We start from the raw sequence: 15,691 nt of genomic DNA on the forward strand, positions 1-15,691 counted from the left end.
ATATATAAAAACACACATTTTTTTCCGCTCGGAATTTAACATCTGTCACAAAAATTACTCAGTACAATGTCAACAAAAACTGTGCATTTTTATCTAGTTTTATGAACTTACACACTGACTACATATTAAATTGTAAATAGGAAAGAAATAATGTCACAGACACAGTTTTATTAATTACAACAGTATTTAAAATTTAAACTGACGCTTGTGAATAATTTATAAATTATTCAATAAAGTTTAAATGTTACAATCAAAAATGGCATTTTTAAATGGAGCAGACAAATGTTTTTGGTGGGGAAAATGCCAATATGCCAATTTAAAACAATCAGATCTACTTATTATTATATTTATATTTTGTATATAAAAATGTTCAATAAAGCTATATTTATGCAGTATTTTTTAATTTTGAAAGCTTTATTTATGCAGTAGGTAAAATTGGGGATAAAATTCAATAAACATACATATATCCAACCTAAAAATACATGTGTATATAATTTATTTATTAACTCATCGAAAATTTCACACATGCAATAAGAAAAGAATTATCATTTATATCTTTATATTTGTTAACAACAAAATTAATTATCATCACAGTTCAAATATCATGTAAATGTGTTGATAACATAAATAAAATGTAGTAATTTTAGGTTGGAGTTACTTAGAGACTGTCTGATTTGATTAATTACTAAAGAAAGATATGACAATTGTCTCAGCCACCAATACGCATACCTACATTGGTAAGCTTTTTGTAACAACTTTCAGACATCATTTTATTATGTTCATGGTAACTGTCGGTGGTTGGGACCAGGTCCCGTATATTTTTGCCCATTTTCTGTGCTTGTTTTCCAATGTATATTTATCTAAGATATATATGAAAATGAAGTGTTTTTGTAAATAATATATTACAATATTTAATAATAAATGTATGCGGAATCAGAGCTGATAATTTTCTCAAAGCAGGGTTAGTGTTGTTATTAACATATTTTTTATTTAATTTTGGTTGTTGATTTATTACGTTGATCAAAAAATAAACCTTTCAACTTTTTAAAGACTTTTATTTATTTTTGTAAAAATAAATATTTTTTTATTGAATAACTAGTTATTTATGTAAAATATTTTGTATCGATAAACACTCATAATTCAACATTTTCCTAGCCACATATAAATGTTAAAAATCAAAAAACTTTTGCGACTAAATAATAAATTATGAACATACTTTTTACACTCTTTTTTTGACAAGTTCTGCAGTGGATAAAAACATAATTGATGTTCAGAACGGAATGGCCAAATTACTTATATCTAGTTGCCATTATTTTCTGTAGTTTTGTAGAACGGAATGAAAGAATATCAAAAGATTTCTGAATGACAAAATAATTGTTACGACCTGTAAATATTATTTAGTATCTAAAATAATTCCACTTCATCAAGTTCCGTTTCCCGGTCGGATGCGAAGGACGGTCGCCCACTCTTGACTCCGACGGTCTTGCGTCCCGTCTTAGTGCTCTTGGCCTTAGTCTCCCCCACGCAGGCGAGACACTCGCAGGCCGACGGGACGGCCACCTGCTTCTTGAACACAAAGCCATCCTCGCAGGTCATCTCCATAATGAGGCCGTCGTACTTGGCAGCCTGACAGCACTTGCAATCTGTATCGTGAGATGCACTTTCTGGAAATTTAATCATCATATTAGCTCTAAATTTGTTGCAACAGAGAGGGAAAACATTTTTGAGAAGGGAATATGGAAGTCTAGACATTTACAGTGCTCATGACCTGTCATTGGCTGGTTTAAGTTTAAATGGCCACTCTAGACCACACTGTGTAGGCAACATTCACCATTCTGCCTATGTTTAAACATCCACATTTCCTCAACTTCGATCTGTTGACTTTATTATTTTATTCATATTCATAATTTACCGTCGTTGTATACAGTTCCCGAATTACACGCTCCTTTGCATTCCTTGAATCCCATCAGAGGTTTGGAGTTGGTGCACATTCCATGAGGGTGCTTGACTTGGTGCACCATTCCCACTGTGTCCTTAGGTGCCATGCTCTCCGGTAAGCAAGATTCTTTAAAGTAATACGAATTTTAATTAATTCCCAATACACAATTTTAAGGTAAAATGCTCATTTTTCTATAGGAAAGATTTCCATAGATATGGCAAAAAGAGTAGAAAAACATTCATGATTTTTATCTTTTCTCGCCCTCAAATTACTGACCCGCTTTAAAACACGAAATACTTATATTCTCGAGAATATTTGAATGATTCATTTTAAGGAACATGCAAAAATAAAATCATATGTACTCACTCTGAGGTAGCGAGGTAATATTGCAATGCTGGCAGCATCCCTTGACGTAGACATTTCGGGGGTTACATGCGGAGACATCGGGACAAGACTCCTGCTGAGAGGAGACCACTAGTTGGTCCCCTTGCTGGTCGCAGCTAAACTGTGTGCAGTTGTCCTTAGTTGACCAAACTTCACCTGTAAATAGCACAGCAACATATATTATATATGTGCATTCTATCTTAATAAAATCTACATGTTATCTGCGTGAGAATATTAATAATTTGATAGTAAAAATACTACATTTCAAATAAACATAAAGGCTTATTTTAGAGTGATATTGTTTTTATTGCAGTAAAAAGCAACAAGAAATAATGATAGGATTAAATTACTGATTTATTAATAATATTTGTGCTCAATATAAGGAAGTAGATCAGTTGATTTTGGACGAAAAATAATTTATTATGTAAATAAAATATAAATAATACATTTAGTCCTATGGGTGTAAATATACGTAATGTATATATTTAAATAGAGAAAAAATATAATTATCATTATCTATATCTATTTTGGATCAAGCATCTAGTAAGTACCGGGTTTGTACAAGATGTCTCCCACGAGGCAGGCGGCTTGCTCGCAGCGGCCGCAGCACGTGTGGGGCTCCGAGGGGGCCCGGTACTCCCAGCCGGCGGCGCATGAGGTCTGGCAAGTCTCGGTACTCTCGCTGCGGATCAATTCCCCGCTCTGGTCCCGAGTACAAGTCACGTTCTTACAGGGGTCGCCGTCACCAGCTGGCCACGATGATCCCTCCTACAGAACGGTATTATTTTGAAGATATTCACGGTGATATAGTGTTTATAGTGAAGTTGGTTGATTTGTTATTACAATCTATTACTAGATATGTAAAAATTTTGTTATTATTTCTAATCATATGTATATAGTATTTAGTTTTGGTTGTTGAGGATTGGAGCTCCTACCCCAGTTAGAGATTGACAAAGAAGACACGAGGTTGCTGTTGAATGCGTATTTATTACGTGGCGTATTCCCCTATCCTTATTAGATACAGCACTTGGTAGAGTAGCGTAAGCGTAGCGGCGATGATGGGTTGAAGAGACCGCACTTGAACTACATGCTGGAACTGAGTGACTTTGTCGAGCTGGTCTGCACTGAACTGACTGAACTTGTTGGGCTGACTGACTTTGACTGCGTTCTGTGGTCTCTATATAGGCGATGTTCCTTTGTAGTTCATTTCTTCATGGTAGGGACGATGTGAATGTACTGCAAAACGATGCTCCCAATTTCATGTGCAATATTGTTAGATTTGCTGTATTGGATTCTATAGAAAATGATGACATTGCTTTCTTCGGTCATCGCACTATTTCAGGTGAAACGTTTTAGCATGTATGTGTCATCGATTATGGACTATGAACCCATATATATATATGAAAAAGTGTTATATTTTTTCAATTTTTTATTAGTTATTTGGTAATTATTTTTATCTGTTATGCATTTTGTTTCCATTTTATATTATTTCTTTATGCTAAATAAAGGTTTAATAATAAAAATAAAACAATAATTAAAAATGAACCCGTAAGTTTTGGAACTAAATCCAATATCATTATTGCAAGTCTCTCTGTGTGCATTACGAGAGTAATTCGTCATTATAATTTACTTCAGTAGTACTCCAATTTACGGAATGTGAAATATTACAGTGAAAAATTACATAATAAATAAATATTTAATGTCTACCTCGCTGGGAATCGAATATGGGATCTCAGGAATGGTAGGCAAATGCACTGCAGTCTACACCATAAAGATCCTCACTCGATTTCCTTTATCAGGATTTTTACTGAGTGAAAAAAATATTTGCCTGTTTATATTGCTCTTCGCTCCACCCAAACATGGAAACCAAGCACGCATACAGAAATACATTTTGTTTACAAATTACCTGATAAACTTCTCCGTCCACTTTGCAAGCGACGGAAACAATCTTCTTGCAACATTTTCCATCTACAGGAATCTGCTTCACCACAAACTCTTCGTCCATCAGTTTAGGTACGGTAGGGCAGGACACGCTCACGGCTTGTACTTGAAGCTAAGGTTAAAACACAAAAGGATCTAATTAATTTTGAGCGAGAGAAATCTATTTTTCTTTTCTTTTAGATGACAAGTGCATGTATGTCTCTTGCACTAGTCATCGTTCTCATATCTGCACCTAATGATGTATAATATATACACGTGGTTCAGGGCCAGCCACGAAACTTCAGAGGAACATTCCTCATGGTAAACTTTTAAAAAAACTTTTCTTTTGTGATTTTTTTTTTATAATTTGAAAATGGAGTAAATCTTTAATTTCTTAGACTAGCATCCCTTCCACAAACCCCTACCTCTTCCCTACATAAAAAATGAGGTAAAAAACGTATTTGACCAACGAAGCGATACGCACCGGACCAGTGGCAGATTTGCAGTCTCGGCCGCCCTAGGCCATGTAGTACCAGCCACCCCTAGAGTGTAGTGGTTCTGAGGTTTTTCCGACCGTTCTTTTGCTGCATCTCTTCACCTGTATTAGTCTAACCAGGAAGTAGCTTATGCTTCCGATTGCGTCGAAAATCTCTTTCATATTCCTGTGCATAGGACAGTTTTTTTGGCTTTATTTTCGAAACCATCGAAATTATCTCGTGTTTCGCCAATAAAATGTATTAGTACATCATACAGTTCTATGACAATGGTAATGTCGATTTCCACACTCTTAAGTTTTTTACTTGTCAAGTTGATGCGATTCAGTAAAAATCCCCAAAAAATAGTCATGAAAGCCGTTTCAAGACGTTCCAGTTTCAAACGAATACCTCTCGCTTCGCATATCACGGTTCTCTTCTGTTGTGTGTCATTTTCGATGGAGACTAACGCTCCATGGATTTCATTCCACGATTCGCGTAAACTTTTGCATGCATCTGCACGAGCTCGCTAACGAGTCGTTTATAGACTTTTGACGGTAAAATGGGCTTGAAGGAGTTCCAAACGCTGAATTGACGCTGCAAAAAAATGTAGAACTCTTTCGTATATGTAAAACGCCTTCCCCGGTACGCCCGTATTTTATTATTATTATTTTTTTTTTGCCACGTCACATATAAGAGAAGCGGCTGGGTAGCGGGAGGTAGGATGCTAGTTTGAGAAATTAAGAATTCACTCCATTTTAGTTTATAAAAATAAAAAAATTAAGTTTTTTGAAAAAATCTATTAGGATTTTTTTATGTTCGCCATGAGGAATGTTCTTCTGAAGTTTCGCGGTCTGGCCCTGAAACACTGTGTATATAGTTTATTTGTTTTATTCACTTTGATCAATATTACGCTGTTCAGGGTCTATTAAATATTACGATGTACCAACATCTTAACATAAATAGTTTATGTGAAGTGCAATAGACAATAGATCATGAAGTGGAAAAAAAAAGTGAAATATAAACGACCACATACAGACATAAAAGTTATTATGCCAGAGAGAGATGTTGCATTGAAAACAAACAAAGCCAGCTCGATCAAATTATGAAAAACGAAAACCCATTTTGTTATTTATTAATTACAGTTTCCTACCGTTCCTGTTTTGTTAAGACAGAAGAAGTTAGTGCAATGATCCGCAGAAGTCCATTCTTCTCCAATCTTCTTCTCTACTCCGGCCACGACACACGCCACTGGAACACATTCTCCGCAGCAAACTTTGTCTGGAGATATGGATGGTTTATATTTAGATCCCTTTAAACCGAAAAACATTTCTGGGATTAATTTCACAGACTTAATAACAAATATATTAAAAATGGAGATTTTACTTGTTTAAAGTGCTTAATATTAATGCTAACAGTTATCGAGGTAGCTGGTTACCTTTTTCTACTCAGTGCTAGGTTTATTATTTTACTGCGTTGGTACACCAACAGCAGGGTACCTGGATCAACATTTGAAGGTAAGATGATCATTACATTTCTGGTGCAAGTCCAGGGACTACGAAATATTTTAGTGTAAAAACGCTTTATCAAATCAATATTTTATGCCGGGAATTGAACCCGAGACCATGGCAAACAAATGCGCTAACCATTTGACCACGAGGCGACAGTTAGTTAAGTGCTAGGTTAGGTTAGGTTAAAAACTGTGGACAGAAAATTGAACAAAACTGCTCGGTGGGATAAATTACATAAAGGATTAACCATAAGAGTACTTTGTGTTTTAACACTACTACAGTGATCCAAAGTGCTGTGTTACTTTTTGATTTTTATTGCAATCTTGTTTATTACTTTCTCTTTAAAAAAAAAAAAAAACAACAGTATGTACATGTTTTTATGTTCAAGGTATTTTACTTTTGATAAATGATAAAATTCTAAATTTAAAAGGTAATTCGACTTACAATTTTGCAGTTTTTCTCACATTGCTTGATAGTTTTCTGCTTTTCTAAAGAGCCATCTTCTTTAGAAGCGCACTTAAAGGACTCGCAAGGGTTTGTAGGGGATACCCACACCTCTCCAACCTGCGTCAAACGGTCTACATATTAGAATATTATATCGCTACATCTGTTCTAATTACTATGTAGTAATAAAAAGAAAAAGAAAAATTATATGTACTTAAAACTCTGTGACCTAGAGCATGCCGATGATACGGTTATAATTGACGATTCAGTCGGGGTTCTTCAGGTCACTGTTGATAGGCTAAATAGGTACTCGGCATGCATGGGTTTAAAAATCAATATTGCAAAAACTCATGTACTGTGTAACACTTTGTTCTTGATGCTCGAAATCCCCTGACTCAGTCAAACCAAATCATTGAAAGGGTCGAGAGTATCAAATACCTGGGAGTATACGCTACGGAAAATGGCAGCTTTGGAGAAGCAGGCACCACATTCGACAGTAGAAGCCTAACAATGAAAACTAAATGCCCCATATATCGCCTGCATAACACCTATTCTCCTCTACGGATGCGAATCGTGGCACCTCATTAGGGCCCAAAACAGAAAAATACTGAGTTTTAAAAATCTGTGTCTCGGAAGAATCTCAAGTATGCGGTGGTTGTCATTTGTAAAGAATTAAGTAATAAGATAACGGAGGCAGCAAATTCTGGTGACAACTGTCATCGAGCGGAGGCGATACGGTTGGCTGGGCCATATACTGCGGATACCTCCTGAGAGCCTTAACCACGCTTGCCCACTTTACAAGGCATCAGGTTCTCGACTTCCTGGACCTTCACTGCTGACTGTTCATCGACAGTTTATGTCAGAACTTTGGGACGAGAACCTGACTTGGGAGGACGCGCAGGAGCTTGCAGCCGATAGAGATAAGACACCATATGCTCCAACTAGGGAGCAGACATGGAATTATGATGATTTAAATATGGTTTTATTTACCCTTCTTACCGACGTTTCTTTCGACAGGCTGATGTTGTTTAATTTTGAATTCTTTTTAAATGAAAGAAAATGTGATTGGAAAAGTTTTAATACATTATACAAACAAACCTTGTATGTCTTTCCGTCCACTTTGCAAGCCATAGGCTTGACTTTCTTGCAGCAGGAACCTTCCACAGGAGTCTCCTGCAGTTGGAAGTCATCTCGCATACTCTGACTTACAGTGGGACAGGAAACTGCCGCAGATTGTACTTGGAGCTATAAGCAACAAAATGTCTTAACATTAAGAAATGTTAAAGATAACATTTAGGGTAACTTTAAAATCGTCTTACGCGTGGAGAATAATTTTAAGGTCAACCTAATTATGGTAACGCGTTTATGGTCGGATCTCAGCCCCGTCACTTACTGAAAAGGGACGGGAATGTACACGTTTGTAAATGAATACGAGCATATTATTTTTCTTCTACCTTGTGAGCACGTGTCTTGTGCCAACTGAATCTATCACGATAGAGAAATAGTTGATGATGAAAGGGAAATGGAAGAAAAGAAATGGGAATATATTGCGAAACTTGCAAATGCAGGATTGTTATGAAAAATATTTTGAATAAGAAATCTTCACGTTCTATTCCTTACTTACTAATTTCAACACAAGAAAATATAATTGGGTCTCACTCACTCACTGTCTTGGACAAACGAAGGCAATGCTTTAATAAAAATGTAAAACTGTCACAATTATTAGGATCCAAAGGATCACCATTCTAATCATAAAATTACAGTTAAAATTTGGAAAACTGAGAACTCACGACACCATTTCTGTTAAGGCACAAATATTTTGTGCAGAAGTCTTTTGAGGTCCATTCCTCTCCAATTTTTCTCTCCACATCGGCCACCACACACGCCACGGGAACACACTCTCCACAGCAAATGTCCGCTTTCGTTGATGGACTGTATTTCCACCCCTATACAAAATAAAATATATAATCAAAATAAATAATTTTTTTAAATGATTATCCACAGGCATAATGTTTGTCGATATTAATAGTCACCTGCTTGCACATCTTTTCGCATTGCTTTATCGATAGTTGTTTCTCTAATGCGCCACCTTCTTTAGAAATGCAGGAGTATGAGACACAAGGATCTGAATCCGATTTCCACTTGTCTCCAATCTAAAAAGACAAAAATGGAAATGTTAACATCGTATTAACAATGTTTAATAATATATTCAATCATCGTCGACACCAACTCACCTTATAAACTTTTCCATCAACTTTACAAGCGATTGGTTTAACTACTTTGCAACATTTTCCTTGGACAGGAGTCTCCTCCAATTCAAATTCTTCTTTTATGTTTTGACTAATGGGTGGACAAGATACTTTCATGGACTGTACTTGGAGCTAAAAAGGAAGCATAAATCACAAATAAAATAACATATTTTACATAACATAAAAACGTCCTCCACAAGTAAAAAAAAAGTTAAAATTATTACAAGAAAACAAAAAAAGAGGCAATTCAACAAAATTAGTTTTACGGCTGTCATTTTAGTGAGTTATTTTTCGCAATCTATCAATACATCTGTGGTTTGAATCTAGAAGGGCCAATGTTGGATTTCATATTTTCTTGCCTCCATTTGATAGAACGTCGATGTCATTTGAAAAACATGTATATATAATTGTTTTATGCAAACATACAAGAGTTGTAATGTTTTTTTTTATTAATATTTGTTATCAACAAATAACGTCACAAAATGGCTAAATAATTATTCAATTTACGACATCGGCCCTTATAGATCCAAGCCACAGAAATGTTCCTAAATTCGGTTGCCATACAAAGACAACAACTGCTTTTTGTCTACCTTTGAATACAAGTATTTAAAAGAACATTAGCTTAAAATGCCTTAATAATTATTTACAAATTAGATTACCGTTCCATTTTTATTGAGGCAAACAAAATCGGTGCAGAAGTCTTTGGAGGTCCATTTCTCCCCGATCTTATATTCCAATCCATTCACCACACACGAATGAGGAACACATTCTCCACAGCAAATCTTATCTGGATTGGGAGAAGGAGTATACTTCCAACCCTGAAATGAGAAATCATTCAATAATCGAAGAATTAAATTACACAATTAATCTATCGATAATGTGCAATTTCACGTAAAGAACAGGGTGCATATTTACCTGCTTACAATTTTTGTCACACTGTTTGACAATAGTTTTCTTTTCCAGAGTACCATCCTCCTTTGAGGAACACCTGTAAACCTCACAAGGGTTTGTTTCCGATTTCCATTCCTCTTTCTCCTAAAATAGGATGGAACATTAAAATATTACATAGTATTCGCAGCAAAAGATGCATAGGAATTCAGAAAATATAATAGTTTATTTATTTATTTATTTATTAACGGACATAGTCCGCTATGCTAAATATACTCATGCAAACACGTGTAGTTCGAATAAGCACGGTCTAAATCGGAGGCTTGAAAATATACCGAGCGGATAAAGATTTCTTTATCTCATGCAGAAATTGGATTTCTTTTTTTTTTAGTATACTCGTAGTAATTGACAAAGAAACATAAAGAGTAGGTTATAACAAAAGGCAAAATTATCTTCAGTAGACAGTGACATATAATAAATAGACATTCTAACTCTCCTTACTCTAACGGGATCTGATATTTAGAAAATATTGCTTTCTTTTTATTATCATTTTTTTTTTTGATCCAAAATTAATACAGGAGTCCACTTCACTAGGGAAACATGCTCCAAGGAGAACTGTACAGTTCTCAACATTTAATTTACATTCTTATTTATGTTTAAAGCACATTGTGGTAAAACATTTTAACTAATGTTAGTAAATATTAGTAACCAAAGATAAAAGTGAGGTATTTGACAACTCTTAAACTAATTTTAGTGCATTTTCGGACATGGACCACCATTTTGCATCAATTTGCATCCGCTTTAACTCTGCATGTGATTATATATTTTTTCATAAATACTATGCATACTACGGTGATGGTAAAGGTATGGTATATTTTAGTATTTGCATGTCGGCGTAGTGAGTGTCCTGACGAAGAGACAGGTACGTCTCGAAACAGGTAGACATAAATAAAAAGTCGGTTAGTGGTTGCATACTAATATTTACTAACATTAGTCAACTTACATGAATTTAAAAAAAAATTATTTCTTCTATGCTAATTTGCTTTAGACAGATATTGATTTCTCTTATGAAATATTTTTTGTCATAATAATTTTGTCATCTGTTAACTTAATTATGTGGGGATTCGGGCAGAGAAATATTCTTTTCAACTTTGACCAAATATTGACAATGATATTATTTCTTGCCCTAGTTATTGCCATAAACAATTTGAAATAAAGAGAAGCGTGAGGAAGAGACGAATGCACATATGTATTTCTATGTAACTCGTTAATAAAACACTGGCCTTCAGTGTGAATTGAAATACAGTAAAACTCCAAATATCCTGATTGACGAGCTCCAGATTTTACTGCTCTTGAAATAATACAGCGAATTGGAATCACATTAAAAACTTACTTAAACGTGTCCAGCAAAGTTAGTTACATTGGGCAATTCAGAAGACTGGAGTTCGGATAAACGGAATTGTACTGTAGTTGAAAATGTACATTAAAACTGAAATATTGAAAAAATTGCTGTTTTTCAGTTACATGAAAAAAGGCAATAATAACTCTTGAATTGAAATGCCATCGACTTTGTGCTTGCAACGTGTCTATTTAATTACATGTCACTGTTGCTAGAGGGCATTTTGGTGTTTAGTTATTCTTGCGCTGTGTACCTATACATTTTTAGAACCTAATTCCAATATTTTTTTGAAGGAAAAACCTTACCTTATACACCTTGCCTTTGTATTTACAGGCCGAGAATTTGGGCTTGGGGCAGCACGTGAAAGGGATCCCCACAGACTCCATAAGGAAGTCTTCAGACTCCTGAATAGGAGGACATTGTGTTACGGAGCAAACGGCTCGGAGAATGGCGGCTGTTTTAGTCGCTTCAGATCCGCCAACTTTTTTACATACACAGGATCTACAGGGGCCATCTTGCCATGTGGAACCCATCTAAAAGACAGTTAATGAGTAAAAAATATATCGAGTTTTTGCGCAAATATTTAACAAAACCAATGATTTAGAAATCAAATTCATTAGACACCTAAAAAATCTGATGAAACCCGAATAAAAAATTCAATAATGCAATTTAAGACACATATAGTAAAACCTGTTAATTATGTTTTTTAAGGGACCGACCAAAAAAAATGTAAATGTATTATTGTTTTTTATTAAAAAAATTATGCAGCAATGTTTAAACCATTTTTTTATTGCAACTTTTTGAATATTATATGCATAAATAATAAATGTTCGTAAAACACAATAAACTGTTTGCAAAATTACCATTAAAAAAACACGAAAATGGCGGTGATAATTTTGATTATCGATTTAACTTACAAACAAGTTGGTATTATGACAGAGATTAATTTCAGACAGTTTTCAGTGGGGATAAATTTTTGTTCCGAACAACAAGTTGGTATAATGATTAGAGACTAACTTCAGACTCTTGAGTTGTCAAAGTCAAAAACACGAAAATGGCGGCAATGAATGTTCGCAAAACACATAAAATTACAATTTTTTTATAAAAAAGTTGGTATGATAGAAACTAACTTCAGACTCTCGAGCTGTCAGTTTTCAATGTGGATTGCAAATTTCTCCGAATTGCGGAAAAAAATAAAACTGGGTTTTTATTGTACTAAAAAATTCAAAATTCAATGGGACTAAAAAAATAAACGTAGGTAAATTGAGGAAACGCAAATTTCGGGGTTTACTGTATTTGGGTTTTTGCAGTTTTTTCACAGTTCTATTATATTTAATGGAGAAAGAAAGTACAGTTCATAGAATCATAAATGTCCAGAAACCGCGTACGCGCATCTCACTGAAGCCGATTAAACTACTCACAAATGAGTAGTTCAGTCGACTTCATAACTGCCGATTAAAATTCAATTAAATACTGCTGGGATTAAAAAGGAATACGGTAGGATCACATTTCATGTGTAAGAAACTAATTCACAAATAATATTATTTAAGAATGCTATTATTTTACCATCTGACAGATTGTTAAATAAAATTTAGTAGACATTTTGTTAGTATTGCCAGGGTAGTCGAATTTTTTGCCTGGTTTTCTGTTAATAAGCCTTAGTATAATATTAAACGGTATTAATTTACTTAATTACAAAATGATTATTTAATGTTTTTTTTTACATTTCCTTAGTAAAAGTACCTGTTTTTTATTATGGTCCAGTCAGTGAAATATTTTTTGTGGTAAAATATAACATAACGTAACACAAAACTATTTTATATTTGTGTATATTGTTCACGGTCTGGCAACATTACGCGCCCACTTCACGCATGCGCGCAGGAGGGATGTCGGGTATAGGGGGGACTTTTGGACACAGTAGAATGTATACAAACTTAGTTCTATGCGCCTTCTGGTATATTATAATTTTATGGGACAGTTCTTATTAAGTGACAATAATTACAAATAGGAAAAAAATTGACTTTATATTATCATCATTATTTTCTTATCCACACCTAATTCAAATTAGAATTAATTTATTTCATTTATACAAACCGGGAGAACCCCTAAGCAATGGTTTGACATTATTGAGGTATAATACTCTCCAATAGCAAGAGTATTTGCCTCTTAAAAATAGTTTCACTGATGTGAAAGATATCAATCTCCAAAGTGATAATGTTCAGCTGCCTGACTGCTCTTCCAATCCAATCGGCACAACCAGAGGCAGGTTGGTTCTGGAAGCCGGGAGGTAAAACAGTCTGTGCTGACGCTGTCGAAGATAACCATCAGAAAGATAAAAATTGATACCCTTTTAAATGGCTGAGTTCTCGATAAAACCTCTCATCAGTCTGAAAAAATAGGTCAGTGTGAACTCATCCCTTCTAAGTTGCAAACTGTCAGTCGCCAGCATGGCCAAGAGGAATGCAAAAGGATAAAGCCACGGATAACTACCATAACTACTTTATATAAAAGCTTTGTTACTATACGCACGTAAACATTATTCTCTACCTTCCATCACAAATACAAGAGTTACTAGATACTCCACCCTGATGCTGCAAACAAATAATACAACCTTCGGTCAAAGACGATTGGCCTACTACTCGGTTAAAATGTACAATCTACTTCCATTATCCATGAGGACAATTAATAAGTTCTCACAATATAAAATTGCTATTAAGAAATGGATAGTGGAAGTGGGTTGCACACGGATCGATGAGTGGATCAAGCCAAATAGGTAAAATGTGTGTACTGTTTATGAAATTAGTTCTATTGGTCTATATAAATTGGTTATGTTTTTTATGATTGTTTTAGTTTTTTATTGATTATTATGCTAATGATAATTAGGTTAATTTGATGAATTACGTTTTTTTTATTGTTATTATTATGTTAACTTTGTTAAATAGCTAATAGTAGGCATGTTTCACATTTTGTAAAATGTTTCCCTCGGCACGGGACACCCCAGTGAGGGAACATTATTCTGTATAAAAAAAGAATACAAACAATGTAAAAGTATAAATAAATAAATACTCTCTCATGTAGAGATACCTCAGAATTTTTTTCTGAACCCTCTCTAACATGAGGAAATATCTCGCCTCGGGCGGACTCCATATCACCGAGGCACTCATAAGCCTGGTCAAAGCCAACAAGTTGTACGGGATTCCGAGTGTAGTTCGGAGAATAAAACCCAGCATCTCCAGTGCAAGGTAACGTGTTCTCTCACTGCAAGCATGAAAAGTCAATCCGCTTTCGTAATGGCTAATGGTGCATAGGGCACTACATTGGTCGAGCAGTTGCAGAGTATCTCGATCGTTTTATTATGTTGTATAAAATAATAAATGTCAACGTACTGCTTTAGGGATGGTCTCCACTTGTGAGGGCAGTTTTTTGGTTTCTCCACCCAGGGGAGAAGCTTCGTACTCCATGTCATACAGGCACTTATCTCTCGGTGGCTCTGTGATGAAAAAAATTAAACTGATCATGATCATTCACATACCACAGATGGAAATATAATACATATGTGTAAAGGGGTCAGCATGAGTGTGGCAAATGTGTCCGGTAGTGTGCGAGCGCACGTTTATTCAGTTCGAAACCTCGCTTCTACATAGACAGATTGTACAAGTGCCATTATAAATTCATACAATGGTTCACATTCAGTCTTGGGGCACGTCCAACCGGTGTTGATATCTGCCTAAATCGTACATACATGTATAATATGTAGTTCAAACTCAAATTACAGTAAAACATCCGATTTACCACAGGTATAGGTTGGGCAGCAGTCCTTCTCCTTGTGATTGGGTCGAGGCTTGTGGTGCGCAGGGCATTTGGGGGGCTCGGGGCACCGGTCAGGCTTGCACACCAGCCGGGCCTGCGGGCAGCAGCCTGAGGAGTCCACTACGCGCTCCATCCCCGGTTCCAGCGCTTCCACATCATTGCCTGGCTCCACAGATTCACACTCATCTACTGGCTTGCATTCTGTGCGGGTAAAAGTACAATACAGAAAAAAATATTTACGAAAACTATCTCGGAGAATATTCTACGGATGATGATAAAATAATAAGTGACTTACGACAAACAAAAGTAGGACAACGCGTGGCTACAGTCTCCAGTTTTAAGATTTGTCCAAATCCACATTCTATCTTAATGGGCTCATCACAATGTGGCATATCTGTTGGCTCAGGAACTAAAAAAAAATTTTAATCAGTTTAACATTTTTTAACACGCGACCGCCGAACGAGTAAAAACAGATCTGGCAATCGATTTCTTACCAAAAGATCCAAAATAATTGATCAAATGATGCAAATGCTCCCTGAAAAAATAATTAGACTTAAAAATTAGTGTGTTCCTTATTTCTCCGGGAAATCAATACCTTCCCTTTGTAGAAGTTTTGACTCTATTCTTTCAAAGAATCTCCCAACCGAAAACATAAAAAATCTTCTCTTGTATGG

General features: G+C 35.3%; 1 protein-coding gene across 1 annotated transcript in view; it reads right to left on the minus strand.

The window, feature by feature from the left end:
* Nucleotides 1-1,227: 1,227 nt before the first annotated feature.
* The window catches only part of LOC148281306 (hemocytin-like), an 82,614-nt gene continuing 68,150 nt past the window's right edge, over nt 1,228-15,691 (minus strand). The window contains exons 60-76 of the mRNA XM_088226908.1: nt 15,313-15,426; nt 15,000-15,218; nt 14,594-14,697; nt 11,513-11,740; nt 9,836-9,955; nt 9,580-9,738; nt 8,906-9,052; nt 8,705-8,824; nt 8,462-8,617; nt 7,770-7,916; nt 6,672-6,791; nt 5,870-6,028; nt 4,230-4,376; nt 2,875-3,091; nt 2,306-2,479; nt 1,913-2,065; nt 1,228-1,664 (exon numbers count right to left, since the gene is read on the minus strand). Of these exons, the coding sequence (XP_088083034.1) occupies nt 1,405-1,664; nt 1,913-2,065; nt 2,306-2,479; nt 2,875-3,091; nt 4,230-4,376; nt 5,870-6,028; nt 6,672-6,791; nt 7,770-7,916; nt 8,462-8,617; nt 8,705-8,824; nt 8,906-9,052; nt 9,580-9,738; nt 9,836-9,955; nt 11,513-11,740; nt 14,594-14,697; nt 15,000-15,218; nt 15,313-15,426 (2,744 nt within the window). The 3' untranslated portion in view covers nt 1,228-1,404. The remainder of the gene's footprint in view (nt 1,665-1,912; nt 2,066-2,305; nt 2,480-2,874; nt 3,092-4,229; nt 4,377-5,869; nt 6,029-6,671; nt 6,792-7,769; nt 7,917-8,461; nt 8,618-8,704; nt 8,825-8,905; nt 9,053-9,579; nt 9,739-9,835; nt 9,956-11,512; nt 11,741-14,593; nt 14,698-14,999; nt 15,219-15,312; nt 15,427-15,691) is intronic.

Source organism: Micrasema longulum, unplaced genomic scaffold (assembly GCF_059751315.1).
Source record: "Micrasema longulum isolate JH-2025_06_02 unplaced genomic scaffold, ASM5975131v1 h1tg000471l, whole genome shotgun sequence".
Taxonomy (NCBI): Eukaryota; Metazoa; Arthropoda; class Insecta; order Trichoptera; family Brachycentridae; genus Micrasema; species Micrasema longulum.